Here is a 26,058-nt window from a genome sequence, read left to right on the forward strand (position 1 = left end):
ACTCTTGGGGTTTAATCAAACAGAAGATTATTATAATTGTTTTCTGTTACTGCACCTAGTCTATTCCACTGGTCTACCACTCTGTTTCTTAGCCAACACCAGACAGTTTTGATGACTCATGCTTTATAATGTAATTTTAGATCAGGTAGGGCTAAGCCACCTTCTTTTGTACTTTTTCATTGAATCTCTGGAAATTCTCGATATGAATTTACTTATAACTTTTTCTAACACATTAAAACAATTTTTTTGTTATTTTGATTGGTAGGGCACTAATAAGTAGTTTAGTTTTGGTAGAATTGTCATTTTTATTATATTAGCTCTACCTGTCCATGAGCAGTTGATGGTTGCCCAGTTATTTAAATCTGATTTAATTTGTGTGAGAACTGTTTTATAATTGTTTTCAAAAAGATTCTGAGTTTGTCTTGGCAAACAGACTCCCAAATATTTTACACTGTCTGAGGTTACTTTGAATGGGATTTCTCTTTCTAGCTCTTCCTGCTGTATCTTGCTAGTCATATATAGAAAAGTTGAGGATTTATGAGGGTTTATTTTATATCCTGCAACTTTGCTAAAGTTGCTAACTGTTTCTAGTAGTTTTGGATGATTTCTTGGGATTCTCTAGGTAGACCATCATATCATCTGCAAAGAGTGAGTTTTGTTTCTTCCTTCCCAATTCTAATTTCTTCAATTTCTGTTTCTTCTCTCTTATTGCTGAAGCTAACGTTTCTAATACAATATTGAATAGTAGTGGTGATAATGGGCATCCTTGTTTCACCCCTGATCTTATTGGGAATGCCACTAACCTCTCCCCATTGAATATAATGCTTGTTGATTATTTCAGATAGATACTGCTTATTATTCTAACAGTTCATTTATTCCTACACTCTCGTGTTTTTAATAGGAATGGATGCTGTATTGCCAAAAGTTTTTTCAGCATCCATTGATTTAATCATATAATTTCTGAACAGTTTCCCTAATATTGAACCAACCCCTGAATTCCTGGGATAAATTCTACTTGGTCATAATGTATTAACCTAGTGATAACTTGTTGTAATCATTTTGCTAAGATTTTATTTAAGATTTTTAAATCTCTATTCATTAGGGAGATAGGTTTATGATTTCCTTTTTTTTCTGTTTTGACTCTTCCTGGTTTAGGTATCAGCACCATATTGGTGTCATAGAAAGAGTTAGACAGAGTTCTGTCTTTACCTATTTTTCCAAAGAGTTTATATAGCAGTAGAACCAATTGTTCCTTAAATGTTTGGTAGAATTCACTGTGAATCCATCTGTCCATGGAGACTTTTTCTTAGGGAGTTCAATAATGGCTTGTTCAATTTCTTTTTCTGAGATAGGGTTGTTTAGGTATTTAATCTCTTCATTTAACCTGGGCAACTTATATTTTTGTAAATATTTGTCCATTTCACTTAGATTGTCAAATTTATTGGCATAGAGTTGGGCAAAATAATTCTGAATTATTACTTTAATTTCCTCCTCATTGGTGGTGAGTTCACTTTTTCATTTATGTTACTAGTAATTTGGTTTTCTTCCTTTTTTTTATAAAATTGACCAGAGGTTTATCAATTTTATTGGCTTTTTCATAAAACCAAATCTTGGTTTTATTTATTAATTCAATAGTTTTTTTGCTTTAGATTTTATTAATTTCTCCTTTAATGTTTAGAATTTTTAATTTGGTATTTAATTGGGGGTTTTAATTTGTTCTTTCCCTAATTTTTTTAGTTGCATATATTAGTTCATTGATTTCCTCTTTCTCTGATTTAGTCAGATAGGCATGTAAAGATATAATATATCCCCTGACAGCTGCTTTGAGTGAATTCCATAGGTTTTAGTATGTTGTTTCATTATTGTCATTATCTAGGATAAAATAATTCTTTCTATAATTTGTTGCTTAATCCACTCATTCTTTAAAATGAGGTTATTCAGTTTCCAATTAGTTCTGGGTCTGTATCTCCCTGGTCCAAAATTGCATATGATCTGAGAAAGATGTGTTCACTATTTCTGCCTTTCTGTAACTGATTATTAGATTTTAAGCCCTAGTACATGGTCAATTTTTGTGTAAGTGCCATGCACTACAGAAAAAAAAAAGGTATAATTCCTTTCTATCCCCATTCAATTTCTTCCATAAATCTATCTTACCTAGGTTTTCTAACAATCTATTTACCTCCTTAACTTTTATTGTTTATTTTATGATTTGATTTATCTAAATCTGAGAATGGGAAGTTGAGGTCTCCCACTAGTAGTTTTGCTGTCTGTGTCTTCCTGTAGTTCTTTCAGCTTCTCCTCTAAGAATTTGGATGCTATTCCACTCTGTGTGTGTGTGTGTGTGTGTGTGTGTGTGTGTGTGTGTGTGTGTGTGTGTGTGTGTGTGTGTGTGTGCAGTACTGAAATCACTTTATTGTCTATGGGAGGATATAGTTTCCTTCCTTATCTCTTTTAACGCTATCTCTTTCTGCTAGATCTTCTATTCTTTCTGTATTCTCTCTTTCTAGGAGACTCATCGGTACAATCACTTTAATTGTCATCTATGTGCAGCTAGCAACCATGATCTCTCTTCAGAAATCTGGACAGAGTGACTGGAGGAGAAAGTGAGTCTGGTGACTTAGCACAGCACCTCCTTAACTCAAATCCAATTCACCTGCCTGTCATGACATCACTTTCTTTTTAGTCATGGTGCTCTTCAAGAATGAAGGACAAACATCATTTGCACTATACTAATTTGCACTTGCTTTATATGTTCCTTATTAATAAAATCAAAATTCAATAGGTATTTATCAAGTGTCTACCTACGTATTACTGTGCTGTCAGAGAAAGAAATCTAGCTAAGACCTAATCATTGCCCTTACTCTGGGCAAGCCTAATAACAGAATGATGATAACTGTAATTTATATACAAAATTATTTACAAACACCTAATCTACTAAGACACAAACATACAATTATAATATATACTATTACATGAGCACATTCAAGAATGAAGGGGGAAAATGTTATGTAAAATTTGAAAGGAAATTATAAATTATAAATCCAAGAAGATCCATCTTCATGGGAATAGGAATTAAGTTGGGGGGGGTTGAGTTGATTTGATTTAGTGGTTAAAATATGAGATAAAACTACAGAAATAAAGTGGCAACATCTACTTAAAATCTTCCAAAGGAATGTGAACTCCATATCATATAAGAGAGGGAACCACTTTAGATTTTTTTTGTAAAAATACAAAATGACTACATGTATAAAGATAATTATTCTGCAGTAAAATGAATAAATTGCTAGGAGAAATAGAATAAATATAAATGGTGTGAACAAACTACTGCGTTAGACAAATTTGGTGTATTGAAGACCTGTATTACACACAATAGAAAAAAAAGTCAAGAAATAATCAAACATGTTGCTAAAATAAAACTAGAAATTTCTTAAGAATTGGTTTTATATATATATAAAAAATGCAGAGAAAAATCAAAGAATCCTATGATGATAAAGTGAATACTAGTATAACAACAGCAAAACCAATATCTAACATTTATATGAAATGAAAGATATATGTATGAAACTCAGAATAAATGCTAAGCCTACAAATATCATATGAGAGTTAATCATACAGCAATGATAGCTGAAAACAAAGGAATAGATAAGATTGCAAAGGAGAAAATATAAAAAACAAAAAAACAAAAAACATTAAACCAAATATAGAATCTTTAGACCCAAACAAGACTGAAGGATCAAAAAAGAGAAGTCAGTGAAAAAGAAAAAGAAAAAGAAAAAGAAAAAGAAAAAGAAGTGTAAGCAGAGATGACTGGGGAGAATAAGAAAATTGCTAAGTCTAAAATGCAAAGACAGACTATTCAATAGGATAAATAGGTCAATCAAATCAAGTCACAAAAAGGGAAAAGAGGATGAGTATCCCAACCCCATTCCACCCAAAAAAGGCAATTGTATTTGATACTGAGGCAAACATTGGTGATTTTTGGGAGATTAATCTAATCTCATAGACTACAACCAGACTATTATCAAGGAAATTGTGATATATGTATGTGATGGAACACTATTGTTCTATAAGAAACCATGAGGGAAGGAATTTCAGAAAAGCCTGGAAAGACTTGTCTGAATTGATGCTGTGTAAAATGAGCAGAACCTAAAGAACATTTTACATACTAACAACATGGGATGATGATCAACCATGATGAACTTGTTCATTTCAGCAATACAATAATCAAAGACAACTTTAAAAGATTTATGATGGAAAATACTATCCATATCCAGAGAATGAACTGTGCAGTTTAAAGACCAAAGCTTATTACCTTCAATTTTTAAAAGTTATCTTATATATTGTCATTTTTTCTAATTCTTTTTTCTTCCATATGGATCTAATTCTTTACTCACATGATCAATATGGATCTATGCTTAGCATGGTTATAAATGTAGAGCCTACATCAGATTGCTTTCTGTCTGGAGGAAGAGGAAGGGAGAAAAATGTAAAATTCAAAAACCCTGCAAAAAAAATAATTGATTAAAAACTATCATTGCATGTACTTGGAAAAAACAAATAAATAAAATATTAAAAGAAAAAATATATAAAAATTCATATAAATCTTTCTATATGTCTCTATATCTATCATATCCATACTTTTTTACAGTTGAGTATTATTCCATTATATTCACACACTGCATTTCATTGGGCTCTTTTCCAGGCAATGGACATCAACTTTGTTTACAATTCTTTGTTATCACAAAAGTTTCTGTAATGAATATTTTCGTGTATGAGGAGACTTTCTTTTTATGAAGGGCCTCTTTGGGGTATAAGTCTAAGCAATGAAATTTTTAGTCACTTTATTTGCATTATTCTACAGTTCTTCCCAAAATATTTATCATAATGAACAATTTCCAAGAACAAATACCAATGTGAATAATCTGCAAGGTATAGATAATTTGTAAAACTTGGCTACCAAAGCCTAATTAGAGAAACTTGATGCAAGATTTTTTCCCTCATTCAACCATTTCTCTTTTTGATCCTAGGTACATTAATTATGTTTGTATAGAAGCTTTTCAGTGCCTTGTAATAAAATTTGTTCATTTTATCTTTTATAATTGTCTCTATCCCTTATTTTGGTTAAGAATACATTTCCAGTCCATAGCTGTGAAAAGTATATAATTTGCTCCTTCTAATTTTTTTTATATTATTCAACATTAAGGTCACATATGCATCTAGAATACATTGTAGAAAACAGCATAAAGTGTTAGTCTAAGCTTAATTTCCATAAGATCCTTTTCCAGTTTCCCCAGTAGTTTTTCTTTTTTTTTAATCAAATAAGGAATCCTTTTCTACTTAACTTGAGTTCCATTGTTTCATCATCTCCCTTATCCAGTCTATATATACCATTGGTCTTCCTCTCTATTTTTTAACCAAAACTAAATGATTTTGAAAATTGTTGCTTTGTAGTGTGAAGATTAAAGTACTACTGTTCCCCTTCTCTCTACCTTATTTCTCTTGATATTTTAATAATTTTGTATTAATAATTTTATATGTATATAATTTTGTATTATATAATAATGTATGTAATAATTTTGTATTAATAAATGAATTTAAATATTATTCTATCAAGTGCTGTACAGGATCACAAAGTTTGGTTGACATAGCATTAAATTTTTAAGTATAAGGGGCGGCTAGATGGCGCAGTAGATAGAGCACCAGTCCTGGAGTCAGGAGTACCTGAGTTCAAATGAGGCCTCAGACACTTAATAATTACCTAGCTGTGTGGTCTTGGGCAAGCCACTTAACCCTACTGCCTTGCAAAAAATAAAAAATTGAAGCATAACCATTTTTATTGGCACAACCCAGACTATGAGCACCAAATATTACTAAAACTATTTAAATTTTTCTTAACATTTTTAAGAAGCACTTTGTAACTGAGTTTACACAAATATTTTGTGTATTTTTAAAATATTTTGGAACTGTATTTCCCTTTCTAGTTTGGCATCTTGGGTTTGTTAAGTATTATATTAAAATTATGTTTATTTCTGTCAGTTTATTTTGTAGTCCAACACTTACTTTCTCTAAGTTAAGTTTAGAAGTTCAGTTTTCCTGAGAATCACTATTCTATTCTTCTCTCAAGGAAATCTATGATCCCTGAAGGATGCAGAGGGGGTCTCCAGAAAAGACCAAAGCACAATGCACATTATCTTAGCAACACAGTAAGAAGGAGCTTTGCAAGACCCTCATTTACAATTTCCAGACAATAACACTGTTCTTAACAACTGTGATGTTAAAAGCTTTGTAACCAATGATATTGTTTTCCTCATCCAAGACACAGCTTTCAATTTCAGAAGCTTCTCTTTTTGTCTGTTAAAGAGAGCTGTCCCTTTCATTTAAAGTCTTAACTTTGAAAAAAAATAAAATAAAAAAAAACAAAAAAAAAAAAGAGGGGGAGGCTAGGTGGCATAGTGGATAAAGCACCGGCCTTGAAGTCAGAAGTACCTGGGTTCAAATCCGATCTCAGACACTTAATAATTACCTAGCTGAGTGGCCTTGGGCAAGCCACTTAACCCCATTTGCCTTGCAAACAAAAAACAAAAAAACTAACGTCTTAACTTTGACAATAAATTGATTATGGTCAAAACTTTGTACCTCAGTCCACCTTAAATTCAGTGGTAACACTGTGTAAACAATCATATATTCAATTCTAATACTAGTATGATGATATATTAATAATACTTTGTCCAAAAAAAAAAAAAAAAGAATCAAAAAGCACAGGGCATGAGAAGCATCAAACAGCATTAGTACCCTTACTGACAAAAAAATTACTAGCTATTTGCTATGAAGGAAATGTGTGTGCAGCCAGACTGAGTAAATGTGAACCAGTTAATAAAGATGAGAAGAAAGTATGTGCAACTGAAAAAAAGTACAACTCTCAAAACTATTTAAATAAGCTGTTACTTTGCCAAATTAGAAATGGATTTTAAAAAGTTTTATTTTCAATATTTTATACTAAATAAAGAGTTTAAAGTATATGGCTTGCAAAACACCACTAAAAAAAAAAGATGCCAAGAGTAAAAGCACTATTATATCAATAAAAAACAAACAAAACAGTGCAATAGAAAAGGAGTCTACTAGAAAGCTTGATGACTGAGACCCAAATAGCCTCATCATGGGGAAGAAATAGAACTTGTGTTCTCTAGAGCTATCAGAAAAAAGGACAAGTTCTTACAAGGCCTCTGAAACTAGAAAGGCTCTGTATGTAAGTTAAACAATATAATATATGTCTGTCACACCAGAACCGAGGCTAAGGATTAGCATTTAGGCTTTAGGTTTCCATCTAACACTACTATGACCAAAAGACACAGTCAAATACTTGACATATAACCTTTTGTCATATCCCATCCTTCTCATGAAACCACTAGTCAAAAGACAAGAATGACACTAAGCCATAGCACACAAGAAAAAAAAATATTTTTCAATGTAAGAAATACCTTCTATTTCTCTTTATCATTCTAACTTAACCTTACATTATACCCTCTGAAACCCTTCATATCAGAGGTATGTCCTTCCTCCCATGCTAAAATTACTTTTACATGTTCTGTATTTAATTTTCTATGTATTATTATACATGTATAACCTATATATCAAATTTACTCACTGTCAAAGGTGGAAGGGATGGAAGAAAGGAAAATGTGAAATTACAACTCTTACAAAAAAATTAATGCTGAAAGCTATTTTTGTATATACTTGAAAAACTAATTAATTTAATTTTTAAAAAATCTGCTATATATTTATTATTCCCTGAACAGTAACTGGAAGGAATTCTTGGTCACATAATCAACAAAATGAGGGACTGGACATTTTCCCTAATCCTCACAATCTATTGAAATCCTCACAATCTCCCCAAAATAAAAGTCAAATGCAATTTTTTTTAAATCACTTAAATGAGGAAGAAAAACAGGTAACTGAGGCAAGGCAAGTAAATGTATATGGCTCTGTGAGATTTCACTAAGCATGATGAAATCAATAACTAAATTAGTTAAAAGAGCCCAGGCATCTAGAAAGAAATATTAAAAGAGAAAATGCAGAAGACAACTAAAATCCCAAGAGATCATGGATGGTTCTGAATGGCATAAAAGAGAGTTTATCAGAGCAAAATGTACATTTGTACAGAAGAAATAATTGGCAGGATAGAAAACTTGAATTCATGGCAGCACATCTCAGCATATAAAAAAATAGAATTGAATAGGATTGCAAAAACATAAAAGTGAAGGACAATCTGGACAAAGAAAAGCAAAAAAACATTAAAAACAAATACTCTCCATACTAGCAAAAAAACTGACTTCTTAAGATAGTATGACAGCTTAGAGTTTATAGGCTTCCAAGAACATAAATTAAAAAGTTTTAATGTCATAATGCAAGAAAAAAATGAAAGCAAATTGCCCAGGCCTTCACAACACAGAAAACAAAGTGATTTTACCTCAAGAAAAAAAATCCAAGGATACAAATTCAAAGACACACACAGGGGTTAAATGGAACAATTTCGATAGCAACAAATTCTTCTAGTGACTAGGAGAAAGGTCTTTAAATGTAAAAGAAAGGAAATCTGAATATATAAAATTATTCCTACATCTACCAGAAACGATGAAGGAATGAAATAATGTATTTTGAACTTGCAAAAAAGCAAAGGCATTCTCAATAAGATCTCAATAAAAACTCATTTTTCTAAGTAGAGATTAAAATTTTATATATAATACATATATTTAATATATTAATATAATTCTTAAGAACAAGTGAACAAACTGTAAAATTAATAGAAAATTTCATGAAAGATAAGACAAAGTTCCAAAATATGGGAAATGCAGATGAAGAAACAACATGGAGGAAATTTCTATCTCTAAACACTTCATTAACAAAAAGAGAAAAGGAAAAGCAAATCAATGAATGGGGCATACAATTACAAAACATGAACTCCCATTTTCAATGAACAGTTGCTTCAAATAATTATTAGCTGTGTGCAAGTGTGTGCAATTAGCTCTAGACAAGTCACTTAACTTTGTTTGCCTGAGTTTTCTAATCTATAAAATGAGCTGGAAAAGGAAATCACAAACCACTCAAGTATCTTTGCCAAGAAAAACCCCCTAATGATATATACCATACATACATACATACATACATACATATGTATATGTATATGTATATGTATACATATATATAAATATGTATGTATATGGAAATGACTTAAATATATATAAATCTAGAGTCATTCTTCAGCAGTTAACTGGTCAGTTAAAATTGGCTATTACCAATATACAAGCGATATACAAGCATAGGAAGTGTTGTCTTCTCTTGATTTGATTCCTGCCTTGATTTCTCTTTAGGAGCCTACTCCCTGTTTTACTAAGCATTTGTTGACCCCCTCCATGTTTCTTTCCCACACATGTGTATGAGGGAGAATCTTCCTACATGATTACTTGCTACTCCTTCAGAGTAACTATTGCTTTGTAAAAGTTAATTGATTTAATTGTAAAAGCTAATTTATTTTAATTAATGGAACTGAGAAATTAGCCACTGATACCTAACAATTGAGGGAAATCACACTAGAATGGGGAGTTCAAGTTGACAGCAACAGAAAAGCAACAGAACTCTGAGAAGATGTAGCCAGACTGACTCTGGGATAGCTGGGCCCGGACTATTCACCACACAAAGTAGAACTATTAATATCTCAAGGAAAATAATATATTGATGGGACCATAATTATGACAACATGTTCAATTCTGAAAGTCTTATTTTAAGAAAGACTTTGACAATCTACAAGATAGTACTGTAAACTGAGGCAGGTGCTGTCTAGGAAATTTAGATCTCTTTTTTCACCAAAGGTAGACTATATCTGGAGAACACAAAGCCCAGTTTTTGAAATCAAAATCTCCAGTTTCCCTGTTGGGAAGAAAACCAGAGAAAGTTGATTTCTGTAAATTAAGAGATTTATTAAACAAAAATGTAAAACTTGTGCATGGAAACTTCCCAAACTATGCTGAGCAGTGTCTCAAGTAATGGATGTAGAGGATAGATAGATAGACAGATACACAGACAGAGAGACAGATGGATGGATGAATGGATGGATGAATAATAGAGATAGATAGGCAGGTAGGCAGACAGGCATGTGTATGGGTATATTTAAATATATGTATGTATGTATGTATGTATGTATGTATGTATGTATTAACAAAGGTAAAGAATTTAGGGGTATGGGTGGGCTTAGAAAGGAATGAGTCATTGAGTCCCATTCCCAAAGGGAAGGAAAGTGAGGAATTCCAAGAGTGAGAGCAGTGGATTTTTTTGATTCACAAATCAGAAGGCATTCTTGGTAATAAATAGACTACAATTCAAGGATGGAGAACAATAAACTAAGAGGATGGCCCCAAAAATCAAATAACAGGATGTGTCCAGAGCCTTATAGTCAACAGTTAGGGAAGTCTCTGAAGATAAGGATGTCTCCAGAAGGTAATAAACCACCAAGTGGCTCAGAGTCTGCTGAGTTTAATTGGCTTCAGAGTATGCTGATTTTCTGCACATCCATTTGGGTTTATACTCAGCCATTGCACAGCCTTGTTGGGATGTCAAGACTCTGTATCTTAGTTTTCACATCTCTCTTCTCAGTTACCTATATAATTGGGAAGCTCAAGCAAGGCAAAGTAGTAATATACTCATTTATAGAAATATCTATACTATATCCAGAAAAGAGAGAACAGAATGATAGGAAATTGAAGAGCATGTTTATACATACACTGACAGGACCAGACTAAGTGTTTAATCTGAAAGGTTTACAAACAGCAAACATCATCTACAAATAGCTATACCTTTATTCTAAAGAAAATTAATTTTACTTTACTTGGTCCAGAAGGCAAAACTAGAACTAATGGGTAGAGGCCACTAGAAAACATATTTTAGAAGAACTTTTACAATGAAAACCCATTCATAAATGGATCAGCTCCCTAATAAAGTAATATCACTAAAAATGTTCCACAAGCAGTTTAGTGAATATCATATAAAAAAAAATCTTAGTTGTTTAAGAGGTCAGACTAAAATATCTCTAAACCATATTTATCACTTACTAGGTATGTTAATACTAGGTATACTAATATATTAATACTGGGTATATAAATACAAATAAAACAACAAAATCCTACTCAAAGACTTCAGTCTTCACATGCTTACACTCAGATAAAGGAAGATAAGACTTTAAAAAGGGAGCTGAAAAGGGAGGGAGGGAGAAAAGAAAATGCAGGGGAGGAAGGAATCACATGAGTATCACAAAAAATTCAAGGAGTGACAGAAGCACAGCCAGGAGGGGAATGAAGCATGATTAGCTTCAGTTCATCATTAAAAATGCAGCCCCCCCCCCCCCCCCCCCCCCCCCCCGCCGCCAAAGGAACTCATCAACTGGAGAACACCTCTTTAAAAACAAAACAACTAAAATAGTCATAAATCTACCAAATAAGAAAATTTATTTTGTTCTGAAATGAGTCCAGGCATAGACCTTGCCTGGTACAGGTCTGGATGGTGACTACTTCAAACATACTTTATATCTAGCCAAACCTCAAGACCACCAAACATTACTCTGACCATAAGAACCAGAATTTTTGTGGTGGTCAGCATGTCCCTCTCTTTGTGACCCTGTGGACTACAGCACTTCAGACCCTTTTATCCTCCACTGTCTCCTAAAGTGTGTCCAACCTCGTGGATATTGTTTCCAAGATACAATCTATCCATTTCATCCTCTGCTGTTCCCTCTTCCTCTTGCCTTCAATCTTTGCCAATAATATTTTCTAAGACATATTGTCTTATTACATTGTGGTCAAAGGATTTAAGCTTCAGCATCAGCAAATAACTTGAATTAATTTCTTTAAATATTGACTGATTTGATTTCCTTGCTGTCCAAGGGACTCAAAAATCTTCTTCAGCATCACAAATAGAAAGTATAGGTTCTGCAGCACCAAGCTTTCCTTATAATCCAACTCTTACAGCCATACATTGCTATACAGATCTTTTTCTAAAAAGGTCAAAACTCTGCTTCTTAGAATGCTGTCCAGATTTGCTATAGTTCTCCTACCAAGAGACAAACACCTTTTAATTTCATGGTTGCAATTATCATCTGCAGTGATCTTTCAGCCCAAGAATATAAAACCAGAGACTGCTTCCATTTCTTCTCCCTCTATTTGCCTGGAAGTATTAGGACCAGTTGCTAAGATCTTAGGTTTTTTTTTATGCTAAGCTTCAAGCTAGCTTTACCCTATCTTCTTTCACTTTCATCAATAGGTTCCTAAATTCTTCTTCATTTTCTACCATCATAGTATTATTCTGTATCAGAGAAGTATTATCATGCATTATTAGCATGATATTGCTGATATTTCTCCTTAATTTTGACTTAATTGATCCAGCCTAGAATTTCCATGATGTACTTTGCAAATTAATTAAATAAATAAGTTGTCAATGCCCAGCCTTGTACTTTTTCTCCAATCCTAAATCAATCAATTGTTCCACATTCAGTTCTAATTGTTACTTCCTGGCTGACATAAAGGTTCCTTAGGAGAAAAACAAGATGATCTGGTAGTCCCACCTCTTTGAGAACTTGGCACATTTTGTTGTGATCCACATAGTCAAAAACTTCAATGTAGTCAATGAACCAGAAACAGATGTTTTCTGAAACTCCCTTGCTTTCTATATAATACCTCTAATGCTGCAATTTGGTCTCTAGTTCCTCTGACTTTGAAAATCAGACTCTTTTGGTAATTCTTAGTTTTCATACTGCTGAAGCCTTGTTTGCAAAATCTTAAGTTGGTATGTGAAATTAATGCAATTGTTCAATAATTTGAACATTACTTGGCATTGCCTTTCTTTAGGATTGGGATGTAAACTGAGCTTTTCCAATACAGTGGCCACTATTCAATTTTCCAAATTTATTGGCATATTGAATTTAGCATTTTAACAGCATCCATCTTTGAGATTTTAAACATGTCAGCTAGAATTTCTTTATCTCATTATTTAAATACTTCTTAAAGTCTGAGAGAAATGATTATTAATAATCATTGATTTGGAAAGACCCAAAGTCCCCCCCCCCCCCGTTTTCTAAATTCCTCATTTTAAAGCTCAGTCTCTGAAGGTTGAATTAATTTTCTCCTCAATCACTATCAGAACAACCTTAATGGAATTTAATCTACAGTGAGGAAGCCCATTGTACTCTGCTCCATTTGAGTAAGTGATGTTTTTACCCTTTTACATCATCTCTTCGGGGTATAGACCACCCAGTAGCAGTATTGCTGAATCAAAGAGTATGCTCATTGTTTTTGCCCTTTGGGCATGCTACACCCTTTTTTAAGGTCACTCCTTTCAGGAGACTTTTGGTGTCCTGTCCACCTGGGACTTAACTCTGGTCTATGAGAGGCAGCTAGGTGGCGCAATGGATAGAACCCTGGCCCTGGAGTCAGAAGTACCTGAGTTCAGAACCTGCCTCAGCCATGTCATAATTACCTAGCTGTGTGGCCTTGGGCAAGCCACTTAACCCCATCTGCCTTGCAAAAAACTAAAAAAAAAAACAAACAAACAAAAAAAAACTCTGGCCTATGATTCCAAGAAGTTGCAGCATGCTCAGCAGCCACATCTTAGAAAATCTGGCAAAAAGATTAAATCAGATTGGGGGTAACCAATAGGTGGCTAAAACAGACATTCAGGAGTTTAGTCAGACACAGAAAATGCCCAGGGCATCCACAGCATTCAAGGGCATCCACAGCATTCAAGGTCATCAACTCTTGTCCTGACTTTTGTCTTGCCACAGGCCTCCAATGACTTGGGAAGAGAGATGAAGCTGACTACTTTCTGCAACTCTGCCTCATTTAAATCCACTCTATACATAAGTCAAAAAATAATCCTGTGATGTCACTGGTCCTCTTTGAAAATGAAGGACAAGGGTGGTTAGGTGGCTCAATGGATAAAGCACCAGCCCTGGAGTCAGGAGTAACTGGGTTCAAATCCTGTCTCAGACATTTAATAATTACCTAGCTGTGTGGCCTTGGGCAATCCACTTTACCCCATTCATTTGCCTTGCAAAAACCTTAACAAAAAAAAAAAAGGACAAACAACAACATTCTCTGAAATTCTGCATTCCAAAGACCAGAGAAAAATAAAAAAAAATTGCTCTTCAAATCCAAGACTCAAGATAAACATAAAAAGGTTTAAAAAAAATTAACATAAAAAGAAAACACAAGAACTTCAATAGAGTTAAACTATTTATATTCCTACTTGGCAAAATGATATGATATGTATAAGCAATTAGGAGGAATATATATATATATTATATATATATATATATATATATACACACACACACATAGTCAGAGAGTACACAAATATTATATGATCATATATTATTTCATAATAATATCCAGATGAAAAAACACAATTAAAAGGTGAGAAAGAAGACTGCACTGAAAGAGGACAGGGGAAAATAGACTGAGGTAAATTATCTCACATAAAAGATTCATAAAAGAGAACCATTAAAATGGAAGGGAATATGGTAGCCAGGCAAGCCTGAACCTTATTCATCAGAATTGGCTCAAGAAGGAAATAGTATACAAACTCAGTTAAATATAGAAATCTATCTTACCCTATAAGGAAGTACAAAGGGACAGGGGAAAGGCAAGGATAAGGGGACTTTGAGAAGTTAGGGAAGACTAGGGGTACCCAGTGATCAGAAGTAAAACACTTGTGAGTAGGAACACAGTGAAAGGTAAGAGAAGCTAAACAGGGGGGGAAATAGATTGGAAAGAAATACAATTAGATAATTTATGCATCAATGTGAATGACATGAATTCAGTCATAACAGAAGTACATAAGAGATAAGATTGAAAGTCAGAATCCTATAATATATTGTTTACAAAATTATATATGAATAACAGAGAGACACACAGAGTAAAATTAAGAGGCTAGAGCAAAATTTATTATGCCTAAGCTTAATTAAAAAATAAAAAAGCAGGAGTAACAATTATGACCTCAGAGAAAGCAAAAACAAAAGTAGATATAAGTAAAAGAAATAAGGAAGGAAATTATATCTTGTACCATAGATGATGAAATAATTAATACTAAATACAGAAATACACACACAAACATCAATTTAAAAAAACCTAAGCAAAAGCATGTAATTGTCTAAATAGATGCAGCAAAAAACCATCCAATCCTATTAAAAACATTAGAAACCATAAGAAGAAATGAAATTTCAAAATAATAAACAATGTTTATTTAAAAGCATCAGCAAAAAGTATTTCTAATAAGGATAAGCTAGAGCCTTCCCAATATAATTAGGGGTAAAGCAGGGATGTGCATTATTACCACTATTAAATAATATTATACTAGAAATGTGAGTAATAGTAATGAAGAGGAAAAAGAAAGTAAAGGAATCAGTTCAGGAAATGAGAAAACAAAACTCTTACTTTTTTGCAGATGCTATAAAGTTTACTTAGAAAATCTTGAAGAATCAACAGGAAAAAAAACCCTAAAACAGCTACCATATTTCACCATGTTTAAGATGCTCCCATGTTCACCTTAATTTTAGGGCTCAAAATTTGAAAAAAACAATTTACATAAAGTTATTTAACTCAAATTTTATTCATCATAAAATTCATACAACTCCTCATCACCATCAAAACTCCCATCCATTAGCTCACCCTCATCTGTGTTTGATGATGAATCACTGTTTTAGGAGAGGCTTTGACCACTCTCCTGCCTGGGCTTTGGTCTGTGGTTGACCACAAGCTCTCCCTGGGCAAGTCTACTGCATCGATGCAGGCTTAGTCCACTCTGTCCCATGAACCTGGAGTACCAGTTATATCCTCCTTTGAAATCAGTCACTTCTTTTTCATCAGCAATTCTTTTGGCCTCATGCTGAACCATCTTTGGGTCCTTTGCTCTTCAATCCATATCTTCAATTTCCTCTCCAACTTAGACTATTTGGCTGACTTGCCTCTCATGGCCTTCTGCCTGGGCAATATCAAGAGATTTTCTTATTCCTGTAGCCAGTCTCAAATTGTTTTCTCAGTTGGAGGAGGATCAAACTGACATTCAGCAGCACGATTTTCATTCACTTTTGAAAGCTGGATCACTTTGAACTTGTAAGAAAATTTTTTCTGAGTCATTTCTGGGCAGAATGTGGCAAAATGAACCTAATATACTAATAACAAATGTGAAACAATGAGCACAAAGATAACAAGCGCAAAAAAGCAAGAAAATGCAATGTAAAAAATCTGCAACCACTGTATAAGATGCTCCCAGTTTTTAGATTCCAAATTTTTCCAAAAAGGGTATGTCTTATACATGGGCAATATGGTAACTTTAGCAAAATTGAAGGATATAAAACATTCCCACATAAATTATCAGCATTTTTAAATAGTATCAAACAAAGTTCAGCAGCAAGAATTTGAGAAATTCCATTTAAAATAACTGTAGAAAATATAAAATACTTGGTAGTCTCTCTGCCAAGATAAGCCCAGGAACCATATGAACACAATTATAAAATACTTTTCACAGAAATAAAGTCAGAACTAAATGACTGGGAAAATATTAATTGCTCATGAGCAGAATACAATATAATATAATTAATATAATTAATGATATAACATAACATAATATAATATCCAGTACTATGCCAATCAAATTAACAAAAATTATTTTATAGAACTAGAAAAAATAGCAAGGAAATTTTTCTGGGAAAACAAAAAGGTCAAGAATATCAAGAGAATCAATGGAAAAAAATGTGAAGGAAGGTGGCCTAACCTTACTAGATCTCAAACTGTTATCATAAAGCAGTAATTTTCAAAACAATTTAGTACTGGCTAAGAGTTACCTGATAGATGATGTGTAGTGATGATAGATAGATGATAGATAGATAGATGGATAGATAGCTAGATAGATGATAGATGATAGATCAGTGTACCCAATACATTGTAATAAATGATCATAGTAATCTAGCATTTGATAAGCTCAAAGATTCGTGGTTTAAGGACAAAAACTAAGTATTTAAGAAAAACTGCTGGGAAAACTAGTATGGCAGAAACTAAGTAGAGACCAAAATCTCACAAGGAATACTAAAATAAATAAGGATATGATATATATAAAAGGTGCTATCACAAGCAAATTAGGAGAACATAGAATAGTTTAGTAATCAGATCTGTGGATAAGGGAAAAATTTAGGCACAAACAAGATATAGAAAATATAACAAAATGAAAAATGAATCATTTTGATTATATAAAATTTAAAAGTTTCTTCACCAAGAAAATTAGAAGGAAAGCAGAAAACTAGAAAATACTTTTAAAATAACTATCTCTGAGGGCAGGTAATTGGCACAGTGCATAAAGCACTGGCCAGCCCTGGAGTGAGGAGGACCTGAGTTTAAATCTGACCTCAGATTACTTAATAATTACCTAGCTGTGAGATCTTGGTCAAATCACTTAAGCCCATTGTCTTGCAAGAAAAAAAAAATTAAGTATCTCTGATAAAGGTCTCTTTTATCAACTATTTAGAGAACAGAGTAAAATTTATAAGAATATGTTATTCCTTGATTGATAAATGTTCAAAGGACATGAACAAGCATTTTTCAGATGAAGAAATCAAAGCTATCTAAAAGTCATAGAAAAAAATGCTCTAAATCACTGCTGATTAGAGAAATGCAAAGTAAAACAATTTTGAGGTACTACCTCACACCTATAAGATAGGTGATACAACAACATAAAGAAGAAAAAAATGATAAATATTTGAAAGGCTGTGAGAAAACTGGGACAAAAAATGTACTGGGGGAGTCATAAACTGATGTAACCATTCTTGAGAGAAATTTGGAACTATGCCCAAACCATTATAAAATTGAGCATAACTTTTGATCCAAAGGGCACTACCAGATCAATATCCCAAAGATATAAAAGGAACGGGGAAAAAAATCTCATTGTCGGGCAGCTAGGTGGCGTAGTGGATAAAGCACGGGCCCTGGAGTCAGGAACACCTGGGTTCAAATCCAGTCTCAGACACTTAAGAATTACCTAGCTGTGTGGCCTTGGGCAAGCCACTTAACCCCGTTTGCCTTACAAAAACCTAAAAAAAAAATCTCATTGTTCAAAATTATTTTTAGTAATTTTTCATGGTGGCTAAGAATTGGAAATCCAAGAGATGTTCATCAATTGGGTAATGGATGAATAAGCTATTATATATGACTATAATGGAATATTATTTGTGCTATAAGAAATGACAAGCAGAATGATTGTTAATAACCTATAAAAAGTTACATAAACTGATATAAAGTGAACTGAGCATAACCAGACCATTGGACACAATATCAGCAATACTATATCAAAATCAATTGTAAAAGACTTAGCTGTTCTCAGTAATATAATGATCCAAGACAGTCCCAAAGGACTCATGATGAAAAATGCTATCCATCTATAGAAAAGAACTGATATTGTCTGAATAGAGTAAAACATGCTATTTATCATTTTCTGTATTTTTTTTGTTCTAGTCTTCTTACAGAAAAAGACTAATACAAAAATGTTTTTTGTGATTGCACATGTATAACCTTATATCAGACTGCCCAATGTGATTGGAGGATGGGAAGAGGGATAGAATTTGGAATCTAAAACTTAAAAGAAATGTTAAAATTGTTCAATAAATTTCAATAAATTAAAATTAAATTAAATATTATTCAAATAAAGTCATGATGATTCATAAAAACAATATTCTGTATTCAGTTGGGTCTATCTTTTCTTTCTCCTTTACTTTTTGTTTTCCTTCTTTCCTGAGTTATTTGTAATGCTTCATTAGGCAGTCTTTTTGCTCTCAAGCTTTTTTTCTTTTTTAAAGGTTGCAGCCTCTTATACAATATTGAGAAGCTCTATCCATAGTTCTTCAGATATTCTAGCTACTAGATCAAATTCCTAAAATCTACTCATCAATTCTACTTCGTATTAATCAGGGATGTTATTTACATATATCTATATGGTCTAATTTTGCAATGAAATTCATGATCTGAACCACAATCAACTCCAGTTCTTCTTTAACTGTCTATAGAGAACTTTTCCACATTAGCTGTAGAGTCTATTATCAATCTGATTTCTATATTCACCATCTAGTGATATCCATGTCTAGAATTGCCTTTTGGGTTGTTGAAAAAAGTGTTTGCTCTGATCACTGAGTTACCTTGACAAAACAGGTCTTGATAAGCAAAGCCAGTTCAACTCCTTTCCAGCTCCAAAGCAGTGTCAGAAGAAAAGAGCTCTGTCCTAATCCCCAAAGAATTTAATTCAAATTGCTTATGAGGGGAATGTTGAAAGAGAAATATTTATCTAGCCTTTCCTGACTCAGCTGATTCCTGGATGCACCCCAAGTCACCCATAAGCAGGACTGTTAGGCAGGGAAAGTACTAGATTCCCTTTTCAACAGAAAGTAGTTTCAAAAGAAAAGAGACCTTTGCTCCAACTCCCAAATGAATTTGGTTCTATATTGTTTGAATTCGATGGAGAAATATACGTTATAGTTTTTTAAACTGTATCCAATGTACTGACCACGTGTCTCCCCCATTCCATTATTCAAGTTATTAAAATGAAGTCAATGAACTTTGCCTTCCTTTGGAAGGCAGCTCCCTCTGGGAGAGCATGATCTCCCAAACTCTCCTGCCCTATTCCTGTCCTTATTGCTTATACTGTGATAGCTTGTTTTTGTCTTTGGGAAGCTAACCTGCTCTTAGGGAGCATCATCTCCAAATAACCTCTCATGTCCTTAGAACTCAACCTTTCATGGTGGTTTTTGATGTTTAGGTTGTTAAGGAATCATGGTTTCCTGCCCTTTAGCCTCTCCTCTTCTTTAGCTCACAGCAATATTAAATAAACTTTTTTTTAACCTAAAATTCCATCTAGGTCAGAGTCTGACTCTACATTAAATTCTTTCATGTTCTCACCCAAATCTTTAGCTGGCTACAATTTTCCCCAGCAACATAATCTGTATCAGAGTCCAGAATCTAATCTGTATCACAAGTCTAGAAACAAAGAAAAAATCTGTTTATGAATGCCTATAAATAAAACTGTTTATTTGTATATGTCTGAAGGTTTTACTATTTTGAAAATATGTAATATGAAAATTAGTTAACTATCTTAAAACAGAATTTTTACAAGGGATAGAACCTAGAGGTCTCACTTCCTCATTTTATAAAAGAAGGGGTAAAAAGGGAGTTTGAGTATCATTCAAATATCTACTGATGTCCTACAATAACACCATAAACATAGAAGATTATAATCCAGTAGAAGAAATAATGTGACAAAAGCAATATCCAAATCTCTTCCCTCATGCAAATTAGAGCAGTTTTTCCTTGAAAGGCATTTAATTAGTTATCTATTAAGTACCTAGTAAGAGCCAGGCACAGTAATAAGCATTGGAAATACAAAAAGAAAAAAGACAGTGCCTGCCTCAAGGAGTTCACAAACTAATGGGAAGACAACATGTAAACAAATAAATAAAAAGCAAGCTATCTACTGAATAAATGAGAAATAATTAAAATTGGGAAGGGGTTGGGAAAAATTTCCACTAAAAGATGGGATTTTAGTAAAGACTTAAAGGAAGCTGATAAGTCAATAGATGAAGTAGAAAAAGAGCATTCCAAACTTGGGGGACACCCAAATGAAATCTGAGGCAAGCAGATCCACCAGTACACTGACCCATCAGCTTGCTACTTTAATAAATAATCTAAGGATGAAGCCTATACACTATGGTAATGGCAATATGAGAAGATGGAAGGGGGAATAGATTGCAGATATTGCAATGGCTCAATTGACAGGCCTTGACAACAGTTATGGAGTGAGAAAGTGAGAAGCTGAGAATGATTCTGAGATTGCAAGACAAGAAGAATGATTATTGTCCTCTGTAATAACAAAAGAAGAGAGAGTTTAAAGAAAGGCTAAATGACTTAAGCTTTGAACATTTGAGTTTCAGATGTCACTGTCCATCTAGTTCAAGATGGTTGAAAAGCAGTTGGAAATGTGAGACTGGAGATCAGTAAAGAGGTTAGGGCAAGATAAGCAGATTTGAGCAAATCATCAGCACAGACATGGTCATTAAAGTCATGGTAGCTAATGAGATCAAAAAGTGAAGAAGCAGGGGGAAGTAGAGAAGAGAACACAAGACTGAAAAACACCTATTGTTAGAGAGCCTGATGTGGATGGAGATACAACAAAGAATGAGTAGTGATCAGATAGGTAGGAAAACCAGGAGAGCAGAAAACATATAGAGAAAGTGGAGAGGGACAACTAGGTGACACAGAGGATAGAGCACCAACCCTGCAGTCAGGAGAAACTGAATTCAAATCCTGCCTCAAACATTTAATAATTACCTAGCTATGTGAACTTGGGCAAGTCACTTAACCCCATTCCTTGCAAAAAAACAAAAAAAAGTGTAGAGAAGATGATCAATCACCTGAAAGGCTGCAGAGAAGCTGAGAAGATTCAGGATTGAGAAAAGGTCACTGGGTCTCTGGCAACTAAGAGATCTTTGGATAGAACAGTTTCAAAGAAATGATGAGGTCAAAAGTTAGAGTTAAGAAAAGACTGAAATGGAGGTATCAATTGGGATTGTCTTTTACCATAGCTAGTTCTTTCACTCAAGTGTTATCATTTGTGAAGAAAGAACAGAAAGAATATGAGTCAAAACATCATAATACAAGAAAAATAAAATTACCAATAACTTCTTAAGTAAGAAAATAAAATGCCAATAGAAAGAATTCATAGATAACCTCCAAAGAAAAATCCAAGACTGCAAATTCCTTAGTGATAGTGATGATGTTTTATCCTTCATTCACAAAGAAGACAATGAAATCAGGGGTGGTGATGACAAGCAAGTAAATTATATTTGAATGTGGGGGGTTGCTGTTCTAAGGCACCGTCTTACTTTCTTTTCCAGAGTCATTTGGATCCAATGGCCAGATATTAATCAGAATAACTGGAAATGACTCTGGATGTGGGGCAATCAGGGGTAAGTGAATTAGCCAGGGTCACACAGTTAGGAAGAGTCAAGTGAGTCTAGATTGGATTTGAATTCCTGTCATCCTGACTCCAATTTCAATAGCACTATGGAAAAGACACACAGTAGTTAAATTAAACTGAGAGAATCATGATAAAGCATTTGTCACAGTACTTGGCATATAGTAAGCACATATAAATGCTAGCTTCCATTATTATTAGTAGAAACAATAAATTCTACAAGTGACCAAGAAAAAGATCTTCAAGTAAAACAAAATGGAATTTCAAATAACATAAGATTGTACTGTTCTCACCAGAAAATGCAAAAGGAAATGGAATAATGCGATCTAAAAAGCAATAGAACTCAAGGTGAAGCCCAGGGTGACCAACCTGAAAATCTGAGTTTAATCATAAATGAAAAGATATATATATATACACATACATACACACACACACACACACACACACACACACCACACACCACACACACCACAGACAACAGAAATTGAGACTTAAAGTAGAGAAGCCAAGGACAAACAGCTACAGAGCCAGTAAGAAATTCCTTTTGAAATCTATACAAAAAGACAGGAGTGAAGGAAGAAGTAGGTGGACATAATGGTGAAGAGGCAGGCCTAGGGCACTCTGCCAACAAGAGAACCAACGTGAGAATAAATTACAAAATGGGAAGTACATGGAAGACGAAAAAGGAGGTAGAGGATAGAGAAGAATATTTGCTGTACCTTGATCAAGCTGAAGGCTACTAATGAAGGGAGGATGACTTCTGTGGTCTCTCAGAAAAGGCAGCAGTAATGCAATGGAAAACTTAAAAGGGGAGTGGGGAGAGGGAACAAGAGAGAAAGGCCTTGTTTTGGTGATGTGAGTTTGTTCCACTGATGAATGCTCCTATGAGTTAAGACAAATATTCTGTGGAGGAAGATGGGGACCTTGAACTGGTTATTGATGCTTGGAGAGACCATTCATTCTGCCTCAGGAGGAGAGAGAGTATAATCAGAGTGCCTATGGGGCAACTTGACCCTCAGGGAATGGGAGGTCATGCACCAAGAGTGATATGTTGATATAGAGAAAATATGTATAAGCAAACAATAAATGAAAGAGTTTAAATGCATCATTACGGATACTGGGGGTTGGGAGTGGGGAAAGTGAATTTGGGAGAACCTGGTCATAGAGCTTGTGTCCTATCACTGCAGAAATTTTTCTTCTTCAGGAAGGCAAAATGGGAAACAGAGTTAGGAGGCAGAGATGAAGCCTAAAAGAGAAAGTCTAGAATGAGTACCTCCAAAGTTTTGATGATCTTAGAAATTTAGAGAGCAGAGAGGAAGCAATTGAATATAGGATGCATGAACCAGACAATGGGGGATCTGGAATAGACAGGAAAAGAAGATAAGCAATGAAAAGAATGAGGGAAGAGATAACCTTTCATGAAAATGTGACTTTTTTTTAAAAAAAGTAATTAGAGACAAGCTGTACAGGAACAAAGATTACTACTTGACTGATTAAGAGAAAATGAAAAAGAAAGAATTTAATTAATTAAATAAATTAAAGTAAGAAAAAAAATTTAGCAAAACATAAAGTAACAAAAAGGAGAAACAAGGGGATAAGAGTCAGAGATCTGGTTAGAATTGGGTTTGGAGAAAAGTTGCCACTAAAGTAACTGAAGAGATATAATTATTTACAGTGGAAAAATTAGAGACAAATGAAGAATAATATAAAACTTAAACTTTTATAACATTAAGTAGGAATGGGTTAAACAATCAAAAAAAATAGTGACATACTGCATAAGAAAACAAAACTCCATAATTTGCTGCTTATAAGAAATACATTCAAAGAGTGAAGATTATACATAAACTAAAACTGGGGTTTTACCACCTTCCTTTCAGGAATGTATCCATCCTTCATCCTATTATTTCATTGGTTGCCAACCTAAAACCTTAGGGTCTCTGTGATAATTTGGTGGGTTGGTCACTATCTCAGGGCTATCATGTACTTAGCCTAGTACCACTGTAATCTCAGGTCTCTGAGGCAGCTATGTGGTATGGCTTGACATGGAGTCAGGAAGACCTGGAATCAAATCTGATATTAGAACTTACTAGCTGTGTGAACCTGAACAAGTCACTTTATCTGTTTGCCTTAGTTTCATCATCATAATAATACCCAACTCCAAACTGTGAAGATTAATATTTACTATGAGATAATATTTGTAAAATGCTTAGTACAGTGCCTGTTGCAAAATAAGTACTATATAAATGTGAGTTATTATGTTATTGAAAACTAAATTTATTATTTATTTCCCAAGTTAAAATCTTAACTTTTATGGTTACTATGAAACTAACTGTATCCTGACTTTTTTTACTTTAAATTTTGTTTAAATGAATTAAAAGGATTAAGTATTTGTATTTTACAGTATATATCATATTTTAACCCTTAAAGCTGTAAACATACTAAAAAAGCATAAAACCATAAATTTGTATGAATTTTATAGTTAATTATAGTCATTTGTAAGTGAAAGGTTTCCATCAAAACCTATTTTAAAAGACAAACATTATAAATATTATCTGGAAGAATAAAAATAGTTTCATTCCTCATACTTCATAAATACTTATTAATGTCAACATTTATAGCTTGTTTCTAATATAGTGTTTGTGTCCATGCACACTTCTTTGTTAGTCCTATGAATTTAGCAAATCTGTACAGAACTGTTTAATTCTCTAAGAAGCATGATGCTAAGGATGAACACAAAGCTGAATTAAATTGAGCCAGCTGGCACTATGCAAGAGTCACTATTGTATGACTTTAGTGTCATTATAGTAAGGTCATTTGAAACAGTCAATGAGTTTAATAACACAAAAGCTTGTGGGATACTCAGAAACCCTTTTGTTAGTGCTTAATAAGTACAAAGTGAGGACAGCTGACAATAGAAGCAGGTGGGTATGTTACTAATAACTGCAAGCAATGAATGCAAATTTGAGCACTGTTATCACAGTTTTCATAGACGCTAAGAGGTGAGAATATAAAAAAAATTTAAGTCTTAGAATAGCTCCTAAATAAAGATGGAAAAGTTGTTTAAAAATACAGATAAAACTTTTTTGACTTTTAATACCCTAGAAATAACCAAAAAAACTCTCATTTAGCTCTATATTTTAAAGTCATATTTTATTTATAACATTTATAAACAACATCAAAATAACTTGGCATATCCTGCTGTGATTTCAGCCAATTAAGTAAAAATGCTTACTATTTTATTACAACTGTTAGTAGTTTAAAAAGTAAAATAGATAAACAAAGGTCAAATTGCAATGAAGCTACGGAATTACAGAGCTAAAAACTCAGAAACAATGAGCCTAACTCCTCATTTTAGAAGTGAAAAAACTGATCCAAAGAAAAGCTGGTACAGAGCAAAGAATGTTATTTGGAGTTGGAGGAACTGAGGTTCCAGTTCTTGACTGGCCCTTTACTATCTATGCAGTCATGGGAAGGTGCCAACTAATTCCATTATGTCTTACTTAGTTTTCAGTTCTTTTAAAGTGAGAGAGTTCAATTAGATGATCTCTGAAGTCTAAACTAATCCCTTCCAGTTCTAAACTAAGATACTAAGTAATCTAAAGTAACAACTTGTGAGTTGCAAAATGAGACTTAGAATAAAGATTTGCCCAACTCAGTTCAATAATCATCTGATAATTTACAAGAAGACAAAGATAATTCTCACAGGATCAGAAATTTTTCACTTTTTTCCCTCATGCTTCCATTTTCATCCTAATCTATTTTTATTTTTGGAATATCAGAAAACTCAAAAGTAAAGAGAAAACAGTATATGAGAAGATCCTCTCTCCCATTATCAAGCTCATTTTTTCCCTTCACATTGCCTTTCCTCCCCTGATCCAAATCCTTAGTCCACGCTGTTGCTAGATATTCTTAATTTGCACATCATTTACTCTGAACACTACTGGTAGTAGAGAAATGTCATGCTATAATGGAAAATGGAAGAAAATTTTATAAAAAATTAATTATTATGAC

General features: G+C 33.4%; 1 protein-coding gene across 6 annotated transcripts in view; it reads right to left on the reverse strand.

Moving 5' to 3' along the window:
- The window catches only part of NBEA (neurobeachin), a 796,125-nt gene that overhangs the window by 711,829 nt on the left and 58,238 nt on the right, over nucleotides 1-26,058 (reverse strand). The window contains exon 1 of one of the 6 annotated variants that reach the window (XM_074216038.1): nucleotides 15,708-16,570. The exons of the other annotated variants lie outside the window; for them this stretch is intronic. Coding sequence (XP_074072139.1) covers nucleotides 15,708-15,713 — 6 coding nt within the window. The 5' untranslated portion in view covers nucleotides 15,714-16,570. Of the gene's footprint in view, nucleotides 1-15,707; nucleotides 16,571-26,058 lie in introns of those variants that run through there. 6 annotated transcript variants of the gene reach the window in all.

This window comes from Macrotis lagotis, chromosome 1, assembly GCF_037893015.1.
Source record: "Macrotis lagotis isolate mMagLag1 chromosome 1, bilby.v1.9.chrom.fasta, whole genome shotgun sequence".
NCBI lineage: Eukaryota > Metazoa > Chordata > Mammalia > Peramelemorphia > Peramelidae > Macrotis > Macrotis lagotis.